Genomic DNA, 22,101 nt, shown 5'->3' with positions numbered 1-22,101 from the left:
GAGTATCCGTTGGGGGTTAATATAATTTGAAATAATATATCCCTCTTTCTAATTTTATACTACGTGGAACACACATTTGTTTGAGTTTTATTTTGCATTACATTTAAGTACATTAACATTTAAATTTTACATTTCTTGTATTTTGCATTTTGCATTACATAAAAGCGTTTTGTTTTTCGAGTTTTTTGGTTTATCCATTTGTTTGATAAAATTGCGACTAAAATTGTTGCGGTTTTTTAGTGCCTTGCCCCTATTCACTCGTATCACAATGAAATAAATTACATTGTTTCTGCTGGTTACACAGTATTTATATATGATCGATAAAACAGTAGCTACATATATTTAGATGCATGATAGGTAACCATATTATATGGCAATTACGGATACACTATATATATAATATATATGCATAATAATCATCAACTAACTATCAATATAAGACGCCAGATTTATCTCTCATTTGGAATATGCGCATAGCTTCAGTCTTTCAATAAATCCAAAACGTCAATGCGTCTTCGTTCTAGTTGTGTGCCTACATACAGTGGGTCTAACAACTATAAGACTTTTACTTTGAATCTACTGCTGGTAGGATCTTGTATTCCCTTATCGGTATTGTCATGTGGGGAACCATGCCCAGACCAAGCTACAGTTATGAAACGCACTGTATGCACACACTTCTTATAGTTTGGTTATGCAATATTGATTCTGTGTTTAAAAATTTGGCTTAGTTATGATTTCTAATGATTTCGATGTGGAAACACCTTTCTGGGTGCATTCTTTAGACGGTTCTTGCATAGATCACCGAGAGTATTGTTAGACGTGCCTTACAAACGCGTTGCCTCCGACACCGTGGACACATCCCCCGCCCCATTGTGCACCTGTTGACCGGTGGAGGTGCCCACATCTGTTGTGGGTCGTGGCAGATGCGAGTAGTAGCCCATTTGACAGGAGTTCTGGTGGGTCAGCTTCTGGTTTTGGCTCAGCTGATATTGCGCGGCCTTGAGTGCCGCTTGTTGCTGCGGCGACAGGCAGTCGCAGGCGGCCAGCAGCTCCTCCGTGGACTTGGCTGTAATCGTCGTTGTTGTGGTGGTTGTCAGTTCGCCCACAAATTCCGTGGGCGGCGGGGCGTAGTTCTCCACATCGCCGTAGGTGGAGAAGCGTCCGTAGGGATTGCGACGCGGCATCGAGTGGCGTTGCTGTGCGATCTGCAGCTTCAACGGCGGCTTCACGGCCGCCGTGTCCAGATAGCCATAGCCGAAGCCATAGTTACCCGCCGCTGCTGCCTTGGTGGCCAGATTGTCCCAGGACTTGGGCTTCTGCACGTAGGCAATGGTGTTGGGGTAGATCTGCGATGGCTGCACCTGTGTGGTCGTCACATGGTAGCGCTGATGATAGCCAGGATGGTGATGATGATGATGGTGTGGCACCTGATGGGGCTGGGGCTGGTGTTGTTGCTGCTGATGTGAATGTTGTTGCTGCTGGGGTTGCAGTTGTGGTTGCTGTTGCTGTTGTGGTTGCTGCTGTTGTTGTTGGTGGTGTGGCTGCTCGTAGGATTGCCTGGACTTGGTGGAATGCTGTCGCGACTGTCCCGTCTCGCTCTTGGGATCCCAGAACAGCGTATCCGTGCTGATGGAGGTGGTGTAGGAGGCGGAGTCTGCTGGCGCAAACTCGCTGGAAGTGCAGGAGTGGAGGCTACAGTGGCTGGCCAGGCCAGAGGCCAGATCAAAGTAGCGGGAACGAGTGCTGCCCGACTGAGAATTGGCATGGCAGAGCGTTGGTGTAGTCTGTCCCTGCTGTGGATGATGGTAGTGATGATGATGCGGCACGGGCTGTTGTTGCTGTTGCAACACTTGCTGCTGCTGCTGCTCACGACTGTGATGGTGATGATGATGATGGTGGTGGTGTCCCTGCGCTCCCCCATTGGCACTGGGCGAGGCATGCGACTGGGACTTGGGTCGAGTACGCTGCTCCTTGCTTTCCACTCTCTCCCGTTCCCGCTCGCGGTGCTTGTGCTTGTGGCTGTGCTCCTTGTGCTGGCGATGACGTCGTCGACTGGGCACACACTGCGTGTCGCAGCAGGGGCTGGCCAGATCGTAGGCATCGAGGCTGACATTATCCCCGGCCGTCAGGGCTGTCTTCTCCGTTGACTTCCAGCGAAAGTGCCCGAGGCAAGGATTGCACGAGTGCCCCACATGGTAGTGCTTGCCCGAGGCGGACTTCTCCTTCTCCGCCTTTGGCGGCTTGGCTGGCGGCTTGTGCTTCTCGCAGGTTCGTGGCGGAGGAGCGGGTGGCTTCACCGTGGCCCCACCGCTGCTGGTGCTGTGGTACTGTGACGCAGCAGTGGTGGTGGGCTGACTGATCGTGTTCGTGTCCATGGACTCGGTGCGATGCAGCAGGAAGCGCTGGGCCGTCGGCTGATGGTCGCTGCTGCTGCGCTGCAGGCCCAGGCCATCGATGTAGTCCTCGGAGCTGCCATGCGTGGGCCGCAGCACGTAGCGATATGTGGGATCCAGATAATGATACGTGAGCATAAACTGAGCAGGTGGCGGTATGATCGCACCCCCAGCTGCTGCCTGCTGGCGTGCCGCGATATTCCCCACATCCTCGGTGGACAGGGCGGGACGATAGAAGCCCGCTTCAGCTGCCACCTCAGTGGGGGAGACGCCTTCGCCATCGCTGGGCGATGTATTGGCATTGGCCTTCTTCCTCGCCGGCAGGCTGTGCGTCTTCCACTTGCCCTCGAGCAGCTCTCGCTCCCTCAGATGCACACGCTCCAGTTCGTTCATTTTATGCTGCAGCATGCTTTGCAGCTGGATGTAACGCATGTGAAGATCCACCTAAAAAAGGAAACCATTTATTGAGGGATCAGCTACAGAGCTTCCATTTGCCACTCACCTTCCTCACACAATCCTCAAAGAGCACCACCATTCGCATTCGCGTGTCGCATTGCTTAATGAACTCCACAATGGTCTTGTGATCGGCCTTCTCCATGTCCCTGCCATTGATGGAGAGTATCACGTCGCCCTCTCGCATGCCCGATCGATAGGCCGGACCACCGTACTCCACATAGTCCACGTAGGTGATCATCTCCAGCTCCTCATCCCGCTTGTAGTGGATGCCATAGCTCTGCAGCGTGAAGCCATACGAATCGTTCTTCTTCTCCACAATGATGGTGCGACGGCGACGATCCTCGTCCGGCTTGGAGGAGGCCAAAAAACGCTCCGACTTGTGGCGGCCCAGAATGTGGGTGGACTGCGATAGCTAGACGGGTAGAGGATGAGGATTAAGTGTTGATTAGTGGGTGAAAGTTGCCTCTTGTGAATGCTCAACTATTCCGCAGCACTTCCGGTTATTTACACTCTGGTCTGGTCTATGGCTGTGCCGGTGCCTGTGCAATGTGGCACACCAAATGGCCGCCAGGTGCGGCCAGACCATAAAAATGTGGTGTTTGCTCAAAGGTATCTAAACCTATTCCACCCCCCCCACCCTCACTCCCCCTTCGCTCTTCTTCCTGCTTTTATTGAAAACATTTCCATGAATACACGATGAAGGCAGCAGGCCGCCCCCCGGCAGCAGGCAACACTTTCACTGGGCACAGCTCCACTCCCCCGCACTATCCTATCCCATCCTATATCCTATCCGTTACGACGGAAGTGGAGAAAGGGAAAAGAAAACCAAACAAATTTCACACAAACACAGAGACACAGCACAGCTACAGATACAGATACAAATACATAGATAGAGCAGCGCCAGTGCGCTTTCATTAACGGTACCATTGTGCGAACCGTAATAACTGGACTGAAAAGGCTTTAGCCACCCCGCTCCATGGCAGAACTCCTGCGGGGCATATTGTGTGGGAATTACATGGATATAAATATTTCTACAACATTTTATTAAAAGTGGAAACAGTAATCAAAAGTCTTTTGATTATATCTACACACAAATGGCCATTAAAAGAATTAAGTGATTTAATTCGGGAAGGAATTTATAACCTAAAAGCAATGCCCAATATCTGTGGCTGCTCTTTGTGGAGAGTAGATCGGGTATTGGACAATAACTAACTTTACCCACGACCAAGAAAAATTAACTATAAAAATGCCCATGACTCAAACCCATCGGTTATCCCCTGCCTATGTGATTTTTTCCAATATGATAACCCCAACTGGTTAATTTTTGTGCTCCCTAATTGCCTTGGCCAAAGTCACGGCCTGCCGCTGCTTCATCGCTGGTTGGGTGGGTTCCTTATGTGTGTGTGTGGTATGAGTACTCGTATATATGACAATTTCCGGGGCATTGAATTATTAACACTTGATCGAAGACGCCGCCGCCGATGCCGCCGCGCGGTTTGGTGAAGCGTAAACTATGCATAACGATGAGAGAGTGAACCACCCAAAGGTTAAACAGCTGAGAGGGCGGCTGGGCCTTCAACCTTGGTCCCCAACCTCCCGCAGCGAGCAATGCAATAAGCAGGAGCAGGACAAACCCACCACCAAAATAAGTAAAATCCAACCACCCACTTGAACCCAGTATCCATACCCTGGCCCATACACCCACCCGCATCCGCACACACAAGACAATTTCAATTGAGGCAATGCTGCACAGGACCTTGTCGCATTATGACTCAATAAGAGGACGAACGGACGGACGGACGTACGGACACACATGGACATTTCAATTGGATTAGAAATGTCTGCTAGTTGGACATACCTGCGCATACTCGATCTCCTCATCGCTGGCATCGAGACTCTTGTGGAACTTGAGGCGACCCAGGCTGCCAGTGCCATTGACATAGTGCGATGATGGCTGATGTGACTGGTGCTGCGTCTGCTGGTTCTCGTGGTGATGGTGCTGCTGCTGCTGCTGCTGTTGCTGACAGGCGGCGGCTATGAGTGAGCCCACGGAGGTGGCGTTCGAGGCAGAGATGGAGACGGCGGCTGCTGTGGTGGCGGCACTACTGGCCGCCGTTGCAATGCTCTGGCAGCTGCTGCTCATGGGCTTGCTGGCCATTGTTGTCTATTGATTTCTTCACGCAATCATAATTATTGGGAGCCCATTTTGGAGTAGTTATTCAAATGCCCACGCAGCAACTCTGCTGCTAGACGACAATGGATACAGATACCGAAAGCGAAACACCGACGACGATGACGAGAAAAATTCACTTTTTCACTGACCGACCGACCCCAGAGAGAGAGTAATGCCTAGGCCCACACGAGTTTCGGTCGCTTACAATTATAATTTGTCATTCCTATTCACAAAAGTTTGCCCTAAACAAAAACTACCTTTATCAGTGGTATTTGTTGATGAACAACTTTTCCATATTCGTGCGAAGCGTAGCGGTGCCCGTGCCGTGCCGTGCAGTTGCCGTGTGGTTCTGTTTCCGCTTGGTTTGTTCTACTTCCGTTGAAGTTTGGTGCCGCTCTGAACGTTATGTTATATCGGCGTCGACTGCGTCAAGAGCGGAAGGCGGGAGAGCGGCGCATTGCACCCGCTAAACAAGCTTTTTAGCCATAGGAAAGACGTTAATATTTATGGCACATGTTGACTGCTACAACGGCAGAAGTTATGCTCAAAATGGTAAAGCGCATGCGCCAGCAATGCACACGGATTAATAACTGTATAGTTATGATTCTTAAAAACGAAATGCTTAATTGTTATAGATTAAAGCCACATACATAATCCACAAACAATTAGAAAGTAGAAACTTGAAATAATTATTTCCATTATTTATCAATTTCTTCTCATTTCAATTCCAGCGCCTCTGTTAACTTGCGCCTAACATGCACCGACTGAATGTGAATTCTTAACATACCTCTGTAAGCGCCACACATGCTCATGAAAAAGTCTTGATTTTTTTGTGTTATTTTACAAAAGTATAATTTATGCTTATAAATGGAATATTTGCTACTCCGCCAGCTCGCCTCCGGGTACCAACTGTAATGAGAATCACTGAAATGACTTAACTCATACCAGACACAAGTACTACGCACCATTGTTATGTTGTTGCCATTCAGCAGAATCTGATCCAATTTGGTGATGCGGCGACCGTCTGGCGTGTTCTCGTACTCCGTCACATCGTCCAGTAGCATGTTCACAAAGTCATCAAAGCCCAATAGAGTGCCAACCATCTCTTTGTCGTTCTTCATGATAATGTGGATGCGGGAACCAATGCATTTGTCCACCAACTCTGTGAAGACACAAGGTGAAGCCGGCGAGGACGCTGTAGCCACGAGACAGGTAAGTGGGCGTTTAATATCCACTTACCCAGCGGCATCAGTGTAGCAATGTTTGCAGGCGGCGGTACGGCAGTCATTTTGATTTGTTTAAGTTATGTATTTACTTAAATTTTTTAAATATTTTTTTGCTAGAAAATGCTGTGCAGAAAATATGATACTATCGGCGGTAGCACTGTGAATAATCGATAGGCAACTGTTGTCAGCTGATGCACCGATATCTTCATCGTATTATTGTCCAACACTGAACGTATGATTTAACATAAATAATATCATAACTCAAAAATTGTGTAAATAGAAAGCACCACGCTATATGCTGGTGTGCTGGAACTACGGGCAGGTTCCCTGCTGCTCACCGCTTACATAATGTCCGTGTCAATGGCCCTGGGCGTGGGACAAGCTGCCAAACTGAAGATTCTGGCGTCAAGTTCAAGGCGATGGCAATGGATGTCGCTGCGGCGGTTGTTGAATCAAGGTTATTTTCATTGTAATTTGTTTACAGAGATGGTTTCTAATGTTTTCTGTATTCCGCAGACTTGACAACGGCACTGCGACCGTTCTACTTTGCGGTGCATCCGGACTTCTTTGCGCAGCATCCCGAACAGCGAAACACCAACGAAAATTCGCTGAAACTGCTGAGCGAACATCTCGAATCTTTGTATGAGCGACGGCCGCAACGGAGTACCGATGGCCAAGTGCTCAAGTTCTATGTGCGCGCCAGTGCGGACGCCGACAAGCGTGACTCCTTCAGGCTAATCCAGATCCGCACAGACTGGCAGAGCACCAGGGATCCAAAGACATTCATCCAGAGCCTGCTGGAGTCATGCAATCTGTCAACGGACTATGTGCGGACCATTAGGACACAGCCGGAACCACCAAAGAGCTCGGAAACGAGCATGGCCTACAAGCCGGGCCAGGACTACCACTACGACAAGGAGTTCTCCGAGTTCGAATCTCAAGCGAGGAATGTGAGTGTAGACTTTGCCCCCTCCATACTCGATTAATGTTGATTCCCCATTTTAACCCACAGGAGCGGGCAAGCATGCGTCCTGTACTGACCACCTGGCTGGAGGAGAACGCCGACAAAGCCAAGCAGCGGGCCAAGGAAACTGCCGATCTGCAGGCGGAGATTAACAAGCTGCAAAAAGTGCTGGTGGAGAAGCTGAAGCTGCGCGATGCTCGCTACGAATGCGGCTGGAACATCGAGCACTATCGAGGCTGCCTGAAGACGCTGGAGCGTCTGGCCAACACCCACCTGGCGGAGATGGAGCCGCTGCGGGATCGCATTGTGGTCTTTGCACCCTTCACGGGCATCAGCCTGGAGGGACATGTCATGCTGTTCACCGGGGATGTGCTGAACAATTGGATTGACTTCATCAAGAACATTCCGCATCACGACACATACCTCAAGGTGGTGCCCATCTACGAGCAGACGCTCTCGCAGGTGCTGCGTGGCATTCAGATTGGACGACGCAAGTTCATGCCAAAGCAGCAGGCCCGCGGCTATGCCAACTACCTCATGAAAGTCACTACATCGCTGGGCGACTATTTGGGCAAGCAGAAGTACCCCAAGAACTGGCCAGAGACGCTGCACGAATTCACCATTGTCGTGGAATCAGAGGCCGGCCCACTGATGGTCAGTCCCACGGGTCAATTCATCACCCCAGCCACATGTCCGGGCGTCATACTGGTCGACTTTATTAGCCAGAATATGCAATCGTCGCGTGAGCTAATGAACAAGTACGCCGAGGACAAACACATCGAGCAGCAGCTCATGGACGAGTGCATGAAGGAGCTGCAGCTGCAAACGCTCACCAAAGACGATGCCGTCACGCCCGACAAGATGATTGTGGCCCTGCGAGAGCTGTCCCAGATGCAGCTGCCGCATTTGCAACAGGTCAAGCTGCACATAACGAACTACTACTCCGTGCTAACCGATGGTGTTGTGTGCATACCTTGGGACTTTATGCAGAGGTAGACCGCTTACATTTTCCTGTGCCTTTTTATTGACAAATAAACATAGAAATAATTATTGAGGGTGTGATTTCTCCCTCTCTATCTACAGCTAGGCGGCATCGCTGCAATCCTCGACGCTCCAGGTGCACTCCGCTCGATGGGCTGCAAACTCCGATGCCTTGCGTGTGTAGACGTGCCGCTCCAAGCCATCAAAGTGGATGGGATCACCGCCGCACAGCACGGAGTTTTCGGTTGCTGCATCGTAGAAGGAAACTCCACCATTGCGATAAACCACACGCCACCAGCTGATGTTGGCCCGGCTGTAGACGTTCTTGGTAATCGCATTCGTTGCATTGCTGGCTGCCAGCGGTGATGGCTCCATCAGGATGTATCGATTACGCCAGAAGGCGCTGTAGAAAGCAAACTGTGGTCGACTGTCGTTGAGGCTGTGGCCACGCTGCACGTAGTACGCCGCCTTCTTGGGATCCCGCGCATTGCTGCAGATCAGATACGTTTGCGGGCACTCGTAGATGTAGGCATTGCTGTCCGTCACGTTGCGGATGCACACCTTGCGCGCGGTGTACAGCAGCTGCTCATCCATTGGAAGCTGCGCATAGATCTGCTGTCGCAGCGACGCGTCCACTTCCTGCTCAAAGTTGGGCTGCTCCAGCAGCCGTCGCAGATTGTCCTGCATGGCCAGATCCAAGACTTCTGCTTGGGCATCCTCCCTCGTGAGCTCTTCACGCTGCAGCAACTGGAGGTTGGCCAAAGCCAGCTGCGTGAGGCTGCCCGTAAAGTTGCCCAGACGCTCGACCACACTCAAAGGCGTCTCCAGGGCCAGCACCGCATCGTAGAGCGCCGCCAGTATATCACGCAGATAGTCTAAGGCGCTGAAAGTCAAGCGATGCAGCAGCGAATCGACCAGCGGGAATGTTGCCGTGCGACTGTTCGTGTGGAAAGGAGCTTCCATCAGCTGCGCGCTGCGTGAGATAAATGCCCGATGGACCAGCTCCAGCAGTGCTGGCGGAACATCCGAATTGAGCGCGAGTTGATCGTAAAAGTCCAAGATCTTGAGCGGATCGTAGATCTGTTTGGTCTGCTTCAACTCCTTCCAGAGTCCAGTATAAATGGCTCGCTTCAGCTCCGGCGTTCGCGCTTGATTCGCTAATAGAAGCACCACCTGTCCACGCTTCCAGTCGCCGCTCACCTCAGAGCGGATTACGGACTCTAGGTTGCTGGCAGCGGGACCTCTCAATGCTCCTGCCACGTCCGCTTCGCCAGTCCACACATCGATGTGGAAGAGCACTTCGCTTGCAGGAGCAGATGCATTCAGCACTGCCAACAGTTTGCTGCTGTTGTTCGAGTAGCTGCTGCCGCTATCCAGTGCGGCGCTCAGTGTCAGGACCAAAAGTAACCAAACGCAGACTGCCATAGCGTCCTCAACTGTTCGAAGATGGCTCCCATGCCAATGGTTTTATAGGTGAGTCCGGGGGTCGCTCGTCGGCTTCTATTTGTATTTGTTGTTCATTTCATCCGGTGTTTGCACGGGGATCTCGGTGTTGACCCGTGTGCCGATAATATCAGCGAAGGTTTACAATGTTTAATTGCCTTTTGCACCCCGCAAATCTCCAGTCTCATCATAAAACGACCCGGCACAGTGAACCAATTTAAAAAACAAACAGAAAGTGGACTTGATTGTGGATTTACAGAAAATAATGTGCAGTGCATGTAGAATGCAAGTAATTTGCTACATGACAGCAGCGCCACCTGTCGAAATAACAGCGAAGTTCTCTTCTATAGTTCAAGTGATTTCTATTAGATGGTAGCACACGGCATAGCAGCAGTAGTACGGCAGTAGTTCTCACTTTCCCTGCTAGATGGCAGCACTGCTATTTAAATATTTTCGTTATTTATTTTTGATGTTTTGTTCAGGAGGCGCATGAGATTTCTTATTTCTAGTATCACAAAAGTCTACAAAGACGCTTAGAGGCTAGTTGATGCTAAAAATGCAAGGCAAGGCTACAGTTGTTTGAGTTTTGACTACCTAAGAGCTAAAGGGACTGACTGATCTGATCCTCTATAGCTTCGTAGAGTTTCGTGACTTTACCGATCTGCGCAATATGCTGGAGCGCAGCTCTCCTCCCGTAGAGGCAGAGAGGGAGGCTCCTGTTTGTGTGCCCCGCACAAAGGCCTGAGAACGAATCTCCACATCCGTGTTCCTGCGCGATTCTCCGTCCTCGTCCACCTGCTTGGCCAGGCAAGGGAAATCCCAAATGCTCTGACCCCGACCAAACTCCTCCCCATCGCTGAGGGTCTGCGGCAGATCGTGATTAAGCGTCTCCGGCAGCAGAAGCGACAACAAACCGCCAACGATGCCCAGCAGACCCAGAATTATCAGCGGCAGAGCTGGAGAAATGTTGGCCAAGTACACGACGAAAGGTGCAATGATGCTGGCCACATAGCCCATGATGTGAATGAAGGCCACCGCCTGGGCACGCACCACTGTAGGCAGCACCTCGGCCGCCCACTGCAGTCCAATGTTGTAGCTGATATTGACAAAGAATCGTCCCATAATGGCCAAGGCAGCGGAGTAGACGCCCACGGGCACAACGGTAGCCAACAGACTGAAGACACCACTGGCCACCATGGAGCCACAGGCCAACCAGCGACGTCCAAAGCGATCCAGGGTCACAGTGAGGAGTGTGTCAGCCGGCAGCTCCGTGAAACAAGCCACCGTAAAGGTGAAGAAGATGTCCAGGCCCAGGGAGCCAACATTCCTCACATGCCCATCAAACACCAGCGAAATGGCCATCCAGATGACAATGAGCAGCAGTGTGGTGCGACGCAGGCGAGGGGATTTGAACAAATCCAGAACGGAGTAGCTGCCATTCTGTGCCTCCTGCTCCCGCATGCGGCGGCAGCTGTCGGCAAAGTGCTGATAAGTCTGCTCGGGCACCTGGCGGCCATTGCGTCGCTCCAGCTTCTTGAGTATCGAAATGGCTTTGTCCACCTTGCCCTGGGCAACCAGCCAGCGCGCAGACTCGGGCACAATCAGCGGTGTGAAGACAACAAGGAGCAGCGGCGCGGATGTAATGATTGCCAGCAGCTTCCAGTCGGCCACAAAGTAGGCAATCCAAGGCAGCAGGCAAGCGGCGCCCGTAAAGAATATGGCAATGGACATGTTGGCCACAAATGTGCGATACTTGGGACCCACATACTCGAGGACTGTGAGGGCAAGAACAGACTTTACTTAGTTGGAAATCCACTTGAGCTGGCAGCTTGAAAAACTCACCCAAAATGTACATCATGGTGAAGCAATTGTCAAAGGCGAACCCCACAAAGAAACGCATGGCAGCAAACTCCCAAAAGCTGTTCGAAAATGCAGTGCCAACGCCGGCAAAGAGCCCAATCAGATTCGTGCCAATCAGTGCCGGAATGCGTCCGTAACGATCCGCCACCCAGCCAAACAGCAGGCCACCCACAATGGCACCCAGAAAGAAAATCGACTGGGCATAGGTGGGCAGGGCGGCGTCATCGCACACCCAATTCTGTTCGGTGGCCACTGTGGAGTAGGGTATCTCCGTGTAGTTGTAGGACCAGCCGTGGCGACACTTGACCCTCGGCCACTTGGGATCGGCCATCACCTTGCCCTGGGCCATAATTTCGGTGTAGTTCACGTCGTACATGTAACAATTGTTGTATTCCCCATTCATCATGGGTATAGAAAGCGCCAGTCTGTGGAACGAAACGGAAACGGAGGGGGGTAGAGGAGAGGCTTAGTTTCGGTTAGGTTTTGGCTGTTGCAATTAACACATCTCCAGGGTCAATCGCCGTCGAATTGTCTCCGTCTGTCTCTGGCTGTGGGGTTTTCTCAGTTCTCAGCAACGCTCTAAGCCATGGCCAACAACACGGCTTTCTGCACTGCGTAAACTACGACTCACACGCAGCCACAAAGCCACATAAATGACGCATGTGTCTGTGTGACAACTTAATTATCATGATCTTGATTGGGTACTTGCGGTTTCAATACGAAACGTTTTTGGCTACACTTGAAACTGCAGAATGCTCTCATTTGATGTGGAATTTAAAGAGTGTTTCGAGTGCAGGTTGGACTGTGGAGAGTGAGGAACCAACCTCAAATTATATTTGCTAAACCCCTAATTTGTTAATCCCCTTGCTAAGAACTCCACCAGTTATGAATCAGTTACTTTAACTACAATTTCAGTTAACTCTTCATTAAGCTTTGAAAGTGTTTTTCTGGTTTGTTTTTCTGGCAACATGGTAAGCGTGTTCAACATTCGCTTACCGACAGTCTACTACACACTCTACTGCATCATAAGCACGTTGCGAGTCCGCCACACAACATTAGTCTTCGTGCTGGCTGTTTGTTACTCGTATTTGTACTGCTGCTGAGTTGTCGCAATGTTCACGCTAAGCTACCGCTAATTAGGCGGCCCACTGGCTGACTAGTAAGTACGGGTATCTCTTATCCAACTCTCTGTGTGTGTGTGGGGGGGCTTAAGCGAAACCCTCAATCTGCTAGGAGCAGCTGACCACTCAGCAATTATACAGATGATCGAACGTTGATTTTTTTCGTAAGGTTCTTTGCCTTATTAAGCCGTCGCATTGACTGGAAAACTCAATCATGGCCCAAGGTCAGGCTGGCAGCCGTTCTAAGCCGTCCACTTCAACTTGGACTGGACGCATTAATGACTCTGTCTAACTAACTGCCTGACTGTTGTGGCTGTTTGGCTTTTTGTTGGTTCAGAACACTTGAACTCGAAAATTCGTTTCGTTTCATTACATTTTCAAATCGTTTTAAGATCGCTTGCAAATATTTTGTACACTTTTTGTTTTCTGTTCTTACTTTACTCTATAATTTGTCTATTAGAATTGTGCGGATTTTGGTCTTGGTCAAATGGCGTTGGTTCGTGGCTGTGTCCAAACCGGTATTAGCCTTAGCCTTTCGATATCAAGGTGATTGCTGGGGATCAATTGTGGATCGCTTGTTAGTTTTTACTCGTATGAGTCTGTGTAGTAATCGATCGATCAAGTGCCTGCCGCTGCTTTTTGCTTTGTTTTTTATTTGTGAAAGTGAAACGGAACCGCATACCCATGGATTGCCATTTACGCACAATTAAATTATTTCCGGTTGGTATTCGAACTGGTATTTAGATGAAATAGAATAAAAGCTAGCAAGGAGATTGAGGGGGAACACACATAGAAGTGTCTTATAATAATTTGAATAAATCGTTAGCCACTGCATTGCTGCCTCTTTGTAGCTCGCTAAGTAATCAACTTTTCCATTTGAATATTTATTACGCAGATTACGTGAAGCCAAACCAAATGGCCAAAGTGTTGCCTTGGCTTGTGCTAGATTTTTATGGAGGAAAAACCCAATGCTGTTGACTCACCTGGCCTCCACATCCAGGCCATCCAGCTCTGGGACATGGCACCAATGCTGTTCGGGTATCAGCGTTAGAAATATCTGCGAGAAGTACACAAAGGCCACGAAGAACGAGAAGGGTATCATGCAGATGAAGAGGATCTTCTGGTATCTGCCAAACTCCCCAATCAGCGGCAGTAAATCATCGAAGTCAATGCTGGGTAAGCCATTGCCAGTGTCCACACCATTGCCCGTCGCATCCTGACCCTTCTTGTGTTGACCCAAATCCAATTGCAGTTCCTTGTTGGTGCCGCCGCTCTTCCGTCGATGCAGATTGTCTCCATGTGGGTGCTCCTCATGATTGAATGCTTCATTCACGAAGTACGCTTGCTTGGCCTGACCTTCCATGTTTGCGGTAAGTTATATTACACTTGAATATAATTTATATTTATATTTTATTTGTGCAACCTTGCGTTCTTAGAAGAACTTCACTTTTTTGCACACCGACAAATGCGAAATAATTCCAAATCAAAATTCAAAATTCAAAACTCAAATCGAAAACGAAACCGTTGCTGACGGCGCACGCGCGCGAATTCGTTTCTGTTTCGGGTTCTGTTCTGCAACTGAGTGAGCACGCGCGCCAAATGTCGTTTTTATATAAGCTCCGCCTCTGCTCTGCTCCCAGCTACTCTGCTGAGCTCAGCTCAGCTTCGCGCTGCCCGCTGCACTTGCTGCTGCTGCTTCTGCTCAGAACAAGAAGCCGCCGAGCGGGCAGGCGAAAGTTAGCTTCGAGCAGCTGTTTCGTTTGGTTCACACAGCTGGCAAACCGGTTCGAATCGAAATCAGAATCAAAAGAATCGGCATCGGGCAAGGAACACTTACGATTCGCGAGAGTGGACTCTGGCGAGCCCCAAAAAAAGGCGATATGATCGCCGATCTTATGGATGGCATTTTGTTAGCTTTTATTTTTAAGCCCTGCCCAAGCATGACTCCACTCTGCACCCATCAAGAGTGCAGCTCGTGCTTCGAGCCCAGCTGGGTCGGGTCTGGGACCTGCACTTTATTAATAACAACCCACAAGGCAGGCCAGGCGGCATAATGCTTGTGATTCATGCTCCAACCATTCCGTTATTGAGGAAATTAGCCAAAGATTATTTGTTCAATTCGTGCACGAGTTTCAGTCAGTCAGTCAGTTCCATGCACACGTCAGTCCATTCATAAATTGCCCAGACAAGAGGCAATTCAACTCTCAGCAAAGACATTCAGCAGATCTCTACGTACAACCCCCCCAACAGGTTTCAGGAATATTACTTATTACTTCGCTTAACTCTTAATTTGTTCAAAATTCATAATTTTAATGGGTTTGTGCGCCTGTGGCTTTGTTTTATCATTATATTTTTGTGTACTCTGTTCAATTATGGAGATAACTTTGTCTTCTGGAGTGGAGGCGGCGGCACATGCATTCATTTATAATATTACTTATTAATTATGAATTTGCAGCCTGATTCTGATACATCAAGTCTCTGGCAATTCTCATTACAACAAAATATTGTTCTCTTGACCGCTGCCTGTGCCGCTTTAAACCAGTTTAATCTTGCTTAATAAGTTACATTTAGTTTTGTTTTTTTTTGTGTGAATTATACTCTTGCAAAGATTGTGTGCGTTGCATAAATTTGCTTAGAGATTTGGCACATGCATTGATGGGAGTTCAAAGATAACTCAATTGGAGGTGTTAAAGATGTGTAAATTGAAGCGAAATCATTTAACAATCGAAATAACTGTTATAGGAATTTTCCACCTAAACCTGTTGACATGTTTTTCACATTTTGCACCTATCCTGGATTCTATCTCCAAAATGCCAGTGTATTTTCAAATTCGATGCTTATTTTATTTTCGTTGCTAATTTTTTTTTATTTTTCTGCTACGCATTTAATGTTTTTAATTATATTTGTTTTGGAGTAATTTCAAGGACTTTTGGCTGGCAGTACATGTACCTAGCTATTGCCCGTTGTTGGGCAGTTAATAGAACGGCTACCCAAACAGATGTATAGATTTATAGCAAGATAGTGTCATATGGTTAATTTAATATTATAGTTTTAAGCGTCTGGCAGGTGTCATTGTTGGATTGTTTCACATTTAGAAAGCTGCAGCTAATTAAATGGAGCAACTTGTCCTTCCACAGATGAATAGATTGTATGTGTGGAGTGTTTTCTGGATAACTCTCTGCTCTGTGGCAAGGTTTCGTCTCTTAACTTTGATACGACCTTCAATTGAAAAAAATCACACAAACAGAAATTGTATTAAATCCATTTCCGTTTTTCTTCATGTTTTCTGCTTAGTTTATTTAATTTGCTTTTGCTTTGGCCGCCCCCTTTTATCATTTTATTTCTGTGCATTTTATATTAAGTTTTATGGTTTGGCATTCCATAAGTAATGAGTTTGGAAGTGTTTTTGGCCAAATACTTAGCCTCTTAATTAAATTGAGGGGAAGTAAAACGTTTAGGCTTGGATGCATTCGTCGGACTCTGGCGTAGAGGTGCGAACAAATGGAATGAATGGCGAATGAATGATGACGCCACAAGTCGAATGAGTCGGCAGGAAGCTCATTCGACATAGGAAAACTATTTCATGTCATCGTCGTATCGTAGAGTTTGTTTTATTGTTTTGTGCTCAATAAATTATAAAATTAAATCACACACCCTTGCTAATTGATGTCTGCGGATTCAGCTATCACAGCGATAAGATTTTGAAATGTTAGCACTTATAGAACTTTCATTTTTATATAGAGTTGAGTTGATTGCTTGTTTTGATTATTAATTATAGTATATATAAAGATATAGATCCAGTTACTAATCCATCAAGCAAAAGTACGTTCTATCTTTTATTTCTTGAGGGTTCTTTAAGGTTTTCTTTTAACATTTTTCCATGTCGTGGGCTCGTCCATGGCTCTGATTGATAAACTTACTCTGACCCTGATAAGGCAATATAAATCCATTCTGGGCCAAATCAATTCAAACTTCTAGTTTCGCTCGCTGACTCGTTCCTTATCGGCACATCGCTTCTTTGCCTTATCGAAGATCGGTAGCATCGCCATTATCAATCCATAATAAATTAACCTGGTTTATTCCAGGCACTGGGTAATACACCCACAGATAGTCGATGAAATATGATCCACACATGTTGCGGACAGTCACTATAAAAGCCTTCGGATTCCTGGTGGAAACTTTAGTTGAAGTCAAAATGAAACTCGCTTGCGCTTCGGTTGTGCTCCTTGTCGCCGTTCTCGGCGCCCAAGCCGTGGATTGGCAGTCCCTGAAGAATCTGAACATCGAGGTCGAAGCCCCGAAGATCCGGGGCAGTGCACCCACGGGTCGCATCACCGGTGGAACTCTAGCCACACGCAACCAGTTCCCCTATCAGGTGGGACTACGTCTGTATGTTCAGGGAGGCGCTGCCTGGTGCGGTGGCACTTTGATCAGCGATCGTTGGATTGTGACTGCTGCTCACTGCACGGACAGCCTGACCACCGGTGTCGATGTTTATTTGGGCGCCCATAACCAAACCAACGCCAAGGAGGTCGGCCAACAGCTCATCTTTGTGGAGAAGAAGAATGTGATTGTGCACGAGAACTGGATGGCCGAAACCATCACCAACGACATTTCCCTGATCAAGCTGCCAGTGCCAATTGAGTTGAATGGTGCGTCCTGGAACTCCTAAATTCTCTCGGAACCTTCTTAAGCCGATTCTTCTCTTGCAGAGCACATTCAGCCCGCCAAACTGCCGGTCAAGGCCGACAGCTACAACAACTACAGCGGCGAGACAGCCATCGCTTCCGGCTGGGGCTTGACCAGCGATTGTGAGTAGCCGCCTCGTCCGATTTCCACTCTTACTTAATTTCACTTTCCTCGGTTTAGCTGCCTCTGCTGTCACCGACATTCTGCAGTACATTGAGGTGCCAATCATGAAGAACAGCGGTTGCTCTCCCTGGTACTTAGGCCTGATCGGCTCCACTAACATCTGCATCAAGACCACTGGTGGAACTTCCACCTGCAACGGTGACTCCGGCGGCCCCTTGGTGTTGGCCGATGGCAGCAACACGCTGATTGGTGCCACCTCCTTTGGCATTGCTTTTGGCTGCGAGGTGGGATGGCCCGGTGTGTTCACCCGCATCACCTCCTACCTGGACTGGATCGAGGCCAACACTGGCGTTGTCAACTATGGCAACTAGAGGCGGAATTCTCTTCCAAAATAAATGGTTCTCTTTTGTTAATGAAAATATCTATCAATGATCTGAAAAAGATCAAAGTTCCAATTCAATAATCTTCTCAGTCGTTCCTCATATTTGATAAGCTTACTACGAACAGATAGATCTTGCCCATGATAAGCCCATTCTGCTCACACTTCTTCTTGGTTCTTGTGTTCGCTCGTTTCTTATCAAACCTTATCGATGATTGGTAGCATCAGAGTCGCGCCTTAATCTATAGCAAATCACATTGATTTGTTCTTGGCCTGTGGGCAGCACCACTGCAAATGGTCAATCTAATGTGGATTTGGTATAAAAGCCATCGGATTCCTGTTGAGAACTTTAGTTTAAATCAAAATGAAATTTGTTTGCGCATCGATTGTGTTTCTGGTCGCTGTTTTGGGCGCCCAAGCTGTGGATTGGCAGTCCGTCAGAAGTCTGAATATCGATACAGATGTTCCTATGATTGGTCGCCACAGTGTTCCCAAGGAACGCATCACCGGAGGCACTCTAGCCAGCCGCAATCAGTTCCCCTACCAAGTGGGACTTCTACTGTACGTCGAGGGAGGCGCTGCCTGGTGCGGTGGCACTTTGATCAGCGATCGTTGGATTGTGACTGCTGCTCATTGCACGGATAGTCTGACCATCGGTGTGGATGTTTATTTGGGCGCCCATGACCACACCAACGCCAAGGAGAAGGGCCAACAGATCATCTTTGTGCAAACTCGGTACGTGATCGTGCACGAGGATTGGAATCCAGCGACCCTAAGCAATGACATTTCGCTGATCAAGCTGCCAGTGGCAATTGAACTGAATGGTGGGATATAAAGATATATATTCCCCGGAGTTCCTGCTAAGTTACTTCTTCTCTTGTAGAGTACATTCAACCTGCCAATCTGCCCGTGAAATCATCAGACTTAAGCTACGAAAATTACAGCGGCAAGAGTGCCATTGCCTCAGGCTGGGGCTTGACCAGCGATTGTGAGTTGCCCTTCGTGGAGTTCCCGGACGTTAGTTTTCAATCAAATTTCATTCCAATTAGCTGCCACGGCTGTCACCGACCTTCTGCAGTTCATTGAAGTGCCAATCATGTCCAACAGCGGCTGCAAGTTCTGGTACTTTGGCATGATTAGCGACAATCACATTTGCATCAAGACCACAGGTGGAACGTCCATTTGCAGCGGGGATTCTGGTGGTCCCTTGGTGTTGGCTGATGGCAGCAACACGCTGATTGGTGCCACATCCTTTGGCCTTTCTGTGGGCTGCGAGGTGGGTTGGCCGGGTGTGTTCACCCGCATCACCTCCTTCCTGGACTGGATTGAGGCCCGGAGTGGCGTCGTCAACTACGGCAACAAGGATGAAGAATTGTCTTAAATTAAATGTTTATTTTGGATTACAAGAAATAAAACTCGTATTCGGATTTGGGTCTATGATGAGGACGCTGCCGCTTGGCGTGCGTGCGCATGCTGACATCAACGAACATGTCCTCGTCGGAGCTGGGATGCACATCCAGCTCATCGGGCTGATCATCCTCCTCCAGCTGATCTTCGTGCTGCCGCCGCTGTTCTAGTCTTCGACTCTGGCGTGGCTTGCCATAGTCCGTGACATACTTATCGAAGAAAATCGCCTCCGTGGTGTCCTGATGAGCGTTGACGCCCGTCTCGTCGCTGATCCAGTCCAGGTACGAGGCCACCTTGGTGAAGGCTGCCGGATAGCCACGATCGCAGCCATAGATGCTGCCAAACGAAGTGATGCCCACCAACACTCGCTTCTTGGACTGTCGTCGCTGCAGCACGAGTGGACCGCCGGAATCTCCGTTGCAGGTGGAGCGAGAATTTCTGCCACTGGTGCAGATATTCGTGCCGCGATAGGATAGCGGAAAGTTTGACTTGCACGTCCGCCCATCGATGATCTCCAGCTGCACATAACGAAGGACATTGCTGATGGCATGGACACCAGTGGCATAGCGTCCCCAGCCAGAGGCGATGCCCAGCTTGTTCTTAAAGTTGCGATACTCGTAGTGCCGTTTGGGCAGCTGTATGGGATGAATGCGATCTGAAAGGAAGGAGAGTGAATTCCTCTGTAAAGAGGGTTCCCCGACTCTCCGTGTTACCATTAAAGCTGACAGCGTGGGGCAGTTTGACCACGGCTATGTCATCCTTCAAGCGCCTAGGATTCCAGGTGGGATATATGCGAAAATTACTGCTGGGCACCATCAGCCGCACCTGGCCCTTCTCCTTGGCATTCTTGATCTCGTTGGCGCCCAGAAAGACGAGCGCTCGCTTGGCCCTGCAGTGGGGAAAACAATCGGTTAGGCGGGTTGGGTTCTGTGTCAGTTATCATACCGGTCCTACATGTCCACACAATGCGCCGCTGTCAGCACGTGCTGATCGGAGATCAGAGAGCCGCCGCACCAGTAGAGACCCTTGGGACGCTGCAGCAGCATGCCCACCTGGTAGGGGAAACAGTGCGGATTGCCCACGTTACCGCCGAATATGCGATCCATGGCCATGGCCCCTTCGGGCAGCATCTTCTCCAGCAGCGGTGTGGTCTCCAGATTCAAGACCAAAGGCTCTCTTACATCCACATCCTCGTCACTGTTCCCATTTCCTCTTCCATTGATACGGCTATCCAGGTTGCTGGCACTCATTTCCGCATCTTGCTCCATCGACGAGGAGATGGAGGAGGAGGAGGAGGTGGAGGAGGCAGACTGCGACAAGCCGAGCGGCCCCGGATACATGGAGACTAAATACATTGGCTTAACCTGTTGCCAGTCCAGTGCCGCTGCCACGCCGCCGAGGGAGCTGGAGGCGGCGGCATAGAGCAGGGCAATCCAGGTGAGCAGCTTCGTTTCCGAGTGCGGCGGCCTGGCGTGGGACCGATTTGGGGATCGCCTCCGAAATCGATTAGTTAGTGTGGCAACAATGGAGGAGGTGGCACCTGCTGATTGTGTAAACATTTGCGTTGCTTTGTTCGCGCACGCATTTAACTGTTAATTGCGATTTATTTAGTGGCACTTTTGCACTGCTTCCTCCTTTAATTCATTGGATTGGCGCCGCTCGCCCCACGTCCGGTCGCTCAGTCGCTCGCTCGCTCACTGCGCTGCCTTCCCGTTTCGAAAAGCCGTTACGCTGGACAACGCGTTTATAATCTCGGTTGCTACTTTACTGCTACTACTTTACTGCTTGCCACCTTGCCACACTTGCCACTGACATGAACACCGACGAGCGTCTCGTAAGGTACTGGTGCGGCGCGCGCCGCTTACCAGCATTTTTATAAACTCTTTCGCCAGCCATTTCTTCGAACCACCTTCATTATTTCATCTATTTTGCTGCATTAATTCGGCCCCGTCGCCTCTCCGCTGCAACGTTCATTTTGTGCTCGCAATTATATTACAGTTGCATCAATTTCGTTTAATTTGACGGCTGCATGTCAATCTGCATATGCTCTCATCTCACTCTCACTTCATTCCACTGCAGCTATGATTGGTCACGCTTGCGCTTTTACTGTTTGACAGTGTCACACACAGGGCATCGCATTCTTTCTCTTCATTTGCTTCTTCCTTTTTCATTCAAAGTTTGTGCTCCCTTTTGATCGGTCGGTCGTCGGTCACATAGTCGCAAAAATATCCGCGTGTTGTTTGTGCTTTTTTTTTTGGCCGAAAATACAACATTTGCCTGCTGGTTTAGTGGTTTTACCATTTAAACTATATTTGAAGCTGTAACTCGAGTTACTGTCTGCCCGCATTGGTGCTATTACATCACGCATATAATGCTCTGCTCTCTTGATCGCCATTATGCAGTGAGAGGGAATCTGCTTTCATTGAGAAAAGCGCGTGCGCAAGAGAGGGACAGTGAGAGAGGCTGTCGGTAAGTGAAACAATAAGATTGCACGATACAGTTATAACTTTGCATTTTGTTTGGCGTCTCGCATTTCATCACGCCGCACAGTGGGCACACGTGCCTGTTTAGCGGTGGCTTACCCTGCGTGGGCGTAGGAAAGCAGTTCGTGTTCCCACATCCCACTGTGCAGCTTCTTTGACCCTCTTTCTGACAACTCAAGGTTATTGCCGGCGTTGGCTTTTTTTTGTCGCATGCCTTGCCATTTGTTTTGTGTGTGGCTGGTAAACAAATTAACAGTTTTCCATTGATGGAGTTGCATGCGGCATGCGCAGAATTCTTAGCAGGAAATGGAAGTGCAGCATTAAAAATATGTATTTTTAATTAAATTAATTCGTGCACCGCCTGCGGCTGCCTGAAATAACTTTAATTTTGTGTTGAAAGTAT

General features: G+C 48.9%; 8 protein-coding genes across 10 annotated transcripts; 3 read left to right on the top strand and 5 right to left on the bottom strand.

Annotated features, from left to right (window-relative positions):
• Window positions 1-170: 170 nt before the first annotated feature.
• On the bottom strand, window positions 171-5,665 carry LOC117587413 (microtubule-associated serine/threonine-protein kinase 4). The gene is made up of 3 exons (XM_034278071.1): window positions 4,708-5,665; window positions 2,896-3,261; window positions 171-2,837 (listed from the first exon to the last, which is right to left on the bottom strand). The coding sequence occupies exons 1-3, from the start codon at window positions 5,005-5,007 to the stop codon at window positions 825-827; spliced, it is 2,679 nt and encodes an 892-aa protein (XP_034133962.1). The 5' UTR covers window positions 5,008-5,665; the 3' UTR covers window positions 171-824.
• Window positions 5,666-5,855: 190 nt separating this feature from the next.
• Window positions 5,856-6,418, bottom strand: LOC117587434 (U6 snRNA-associated Sm-like protein LSm5). Its single transcript, XM_034278111.1, has 3 exons — window positions 6,262-6,418; window positions 5,988-6,184; window positions 5,856-5,931 (listed from the first exon to the last, which is right to left on the bottom strand). The coding sequence occupies exons 1-3, from the start codon at window positions 6,308-6,310 to the stop codon at window positions 5,902-5,904; spliced, it is 276 nt and encodes a 91-aa protein (XP_034134002.1). The 5' UTR covers window positions 6,311-6,418; the 3' UTR covers window positions 5,856-5,901.
• A 37-nt stretch (window positions 6,419-6,455) lies between these two features.
• LOC117587419 (T-cell activation inhibitor, mitochondrial) lies at window positions 6,456-8,382 on the top strand. 3 transcript variants are annotated; one of them, XM_034278087.1, is made up of 4 exons: window positions 6,456-6,705; window positions 6,765-7,198; window positions 7,261-8,204; window positions 8,296-8,382. In XM_034278087.1, the coding sequence occupies exons 1-4, from the start codon at window positions 6,597-6,599 to the stop codon at window positions 8,297-8,299; spliced, it is 1,491 nt and encodes a 496-aa protein (XP_034133978.1). In that variant the 5' UTR covers window positions 6,456-6,596; the 3' UTR covers window positions 8,300-8,382. The 3 variants fall into 3 exon arrangements, with proteins under 3 accessions (XP_034133978.1, XP_034133976.1, XP_034133977.1); XM_034278085.1 differs by having other exon boundaries at window positions 8,290-8,314; XM_034278086.1 differs by lacking the exon at window positions 8,296-8,382 and having other exon boundaries at window positions 7,261-8,262.
• LOC117587421 lies at window positions 8,214-9,653 on the bottom strand. Its single transcript, XM_034278090.1, has one exon. The coding sequence runs from the start codon at window positions 9,616-9,618 to the stop codon at window positions 8,296-8,298; it is 1,323 nt and encodes a 440-aa protein (XP_034133981.1). The 5' UTR covers window positions 9,619-9,653; the 3' UTR covers window positions 8,214-8,295.
• A 423-nt stretch (window positions 9,654-10,076) lies between these two features.
• On the bottom strand, window positions 10,077-14,210 carry LOC117587416 (organic cation transporter protein). The gene is made up of 3 exons (XM_034278074.1): window positions 13,601-14,210; window positions 11,479-11,921; window positions 10,077-11,411 (listed from the first exon to the last, which is right to left on the bottom strand). The coding sequence occupies exons 1-3, from the start codon at window positions 13,978-13,980 to the stop codon at window positions 10,264-10,266; spliced, it is 1,971 nt and encodes a 656-aa protein (XP_034133965.1). The 5' UTR covers window positions 13,981-14,210; the 3' UTR covers window positions 10,077-10,263.
• A 2,582-nt stretch (window positions 14,211-16,792) lies between these two features.
• Window positions 16,793-17,854, top strand: LOC117587426 (brachyurin-like). Its single transcript, XM_034278097.1, has 3 exons — window positions 16,793-17,269; window positions 17,330-17,428; window positions 17,487-17,854. Exons 1-3 carry the CDS (start codon window positions 16,813-16,815, stop codon window positions 17,798-17,800), a joined length of 870 nt encoding a protein of 289 aa, XP_034133988.1. The 5' UTR covers window positions 16,793-16,812; the 3' UTR covers window positions 17,801-17,854.
• A 303-nt stretch (window positions 17,855-18,157) lies between these two features.
• LOC117587150 (brachyurin-like) lies at window positions 18,158-19,189 on the top strand. The gene is made up of 3 exons (XM_034277657.1): window positions 18,158-18,632; window positions 18,692-18,796; window positions 18,858-19,189. The coding sequence occupies exons 1-3, from the start codon at window positions 18,173-18,175 to the stop codon at window positions 19,187-19,189; spliced, it is 897 nt and encodes a 298-aa protein (XP_034133548.1). The 5' UTR covers window positions 18,158-18,172.
• On the bottom strand, window positions 19,181-21,111 carry LOC117587420 (complement C1s subcomponent). Its single transcript, XM_034278089.1, has 3 exons — window positions 20,170-21,111; window positions 19,929-20,104; window positions 19,181-19,870 (listed from the first exon to the last, which is right to left on the bottom strand). The coding sequence occupies exons 1-3, from the start codon at window positions 20,772-20,774 to the stop codon at window positions 19,209-19,211; spliced, it is 1,443 nt and encodes a 480-aa protein (XP_034133980.1). The 5' UTR covers window positions 20,775-21,111; the 3' UTR covers window positions 19,181-19,208.
• Window positions 21,112-22,101: the final 990 nt, after the last annotated feature.

The sequence above is a fragment of the Drosophila guanche genome, unplaced genomic scaffold, assembly GCF_900245975.1.
Source record: "Drosophila guanche unplaced genomic scaffold, DGUA_6, whole genome shotgun sequence".
NCBI classification, from domain to species: Eukaryota; Metazoa; Arthropoda; class Insecta; order Diptera; family Drosophilidae; genus Drosophila; species Drosophila guanche.
The sequence above is the reverse complement of the archived record's forward strand: the minus strand, read 5'-3'. Positions and strand labels throughout refer to the sequence as shown.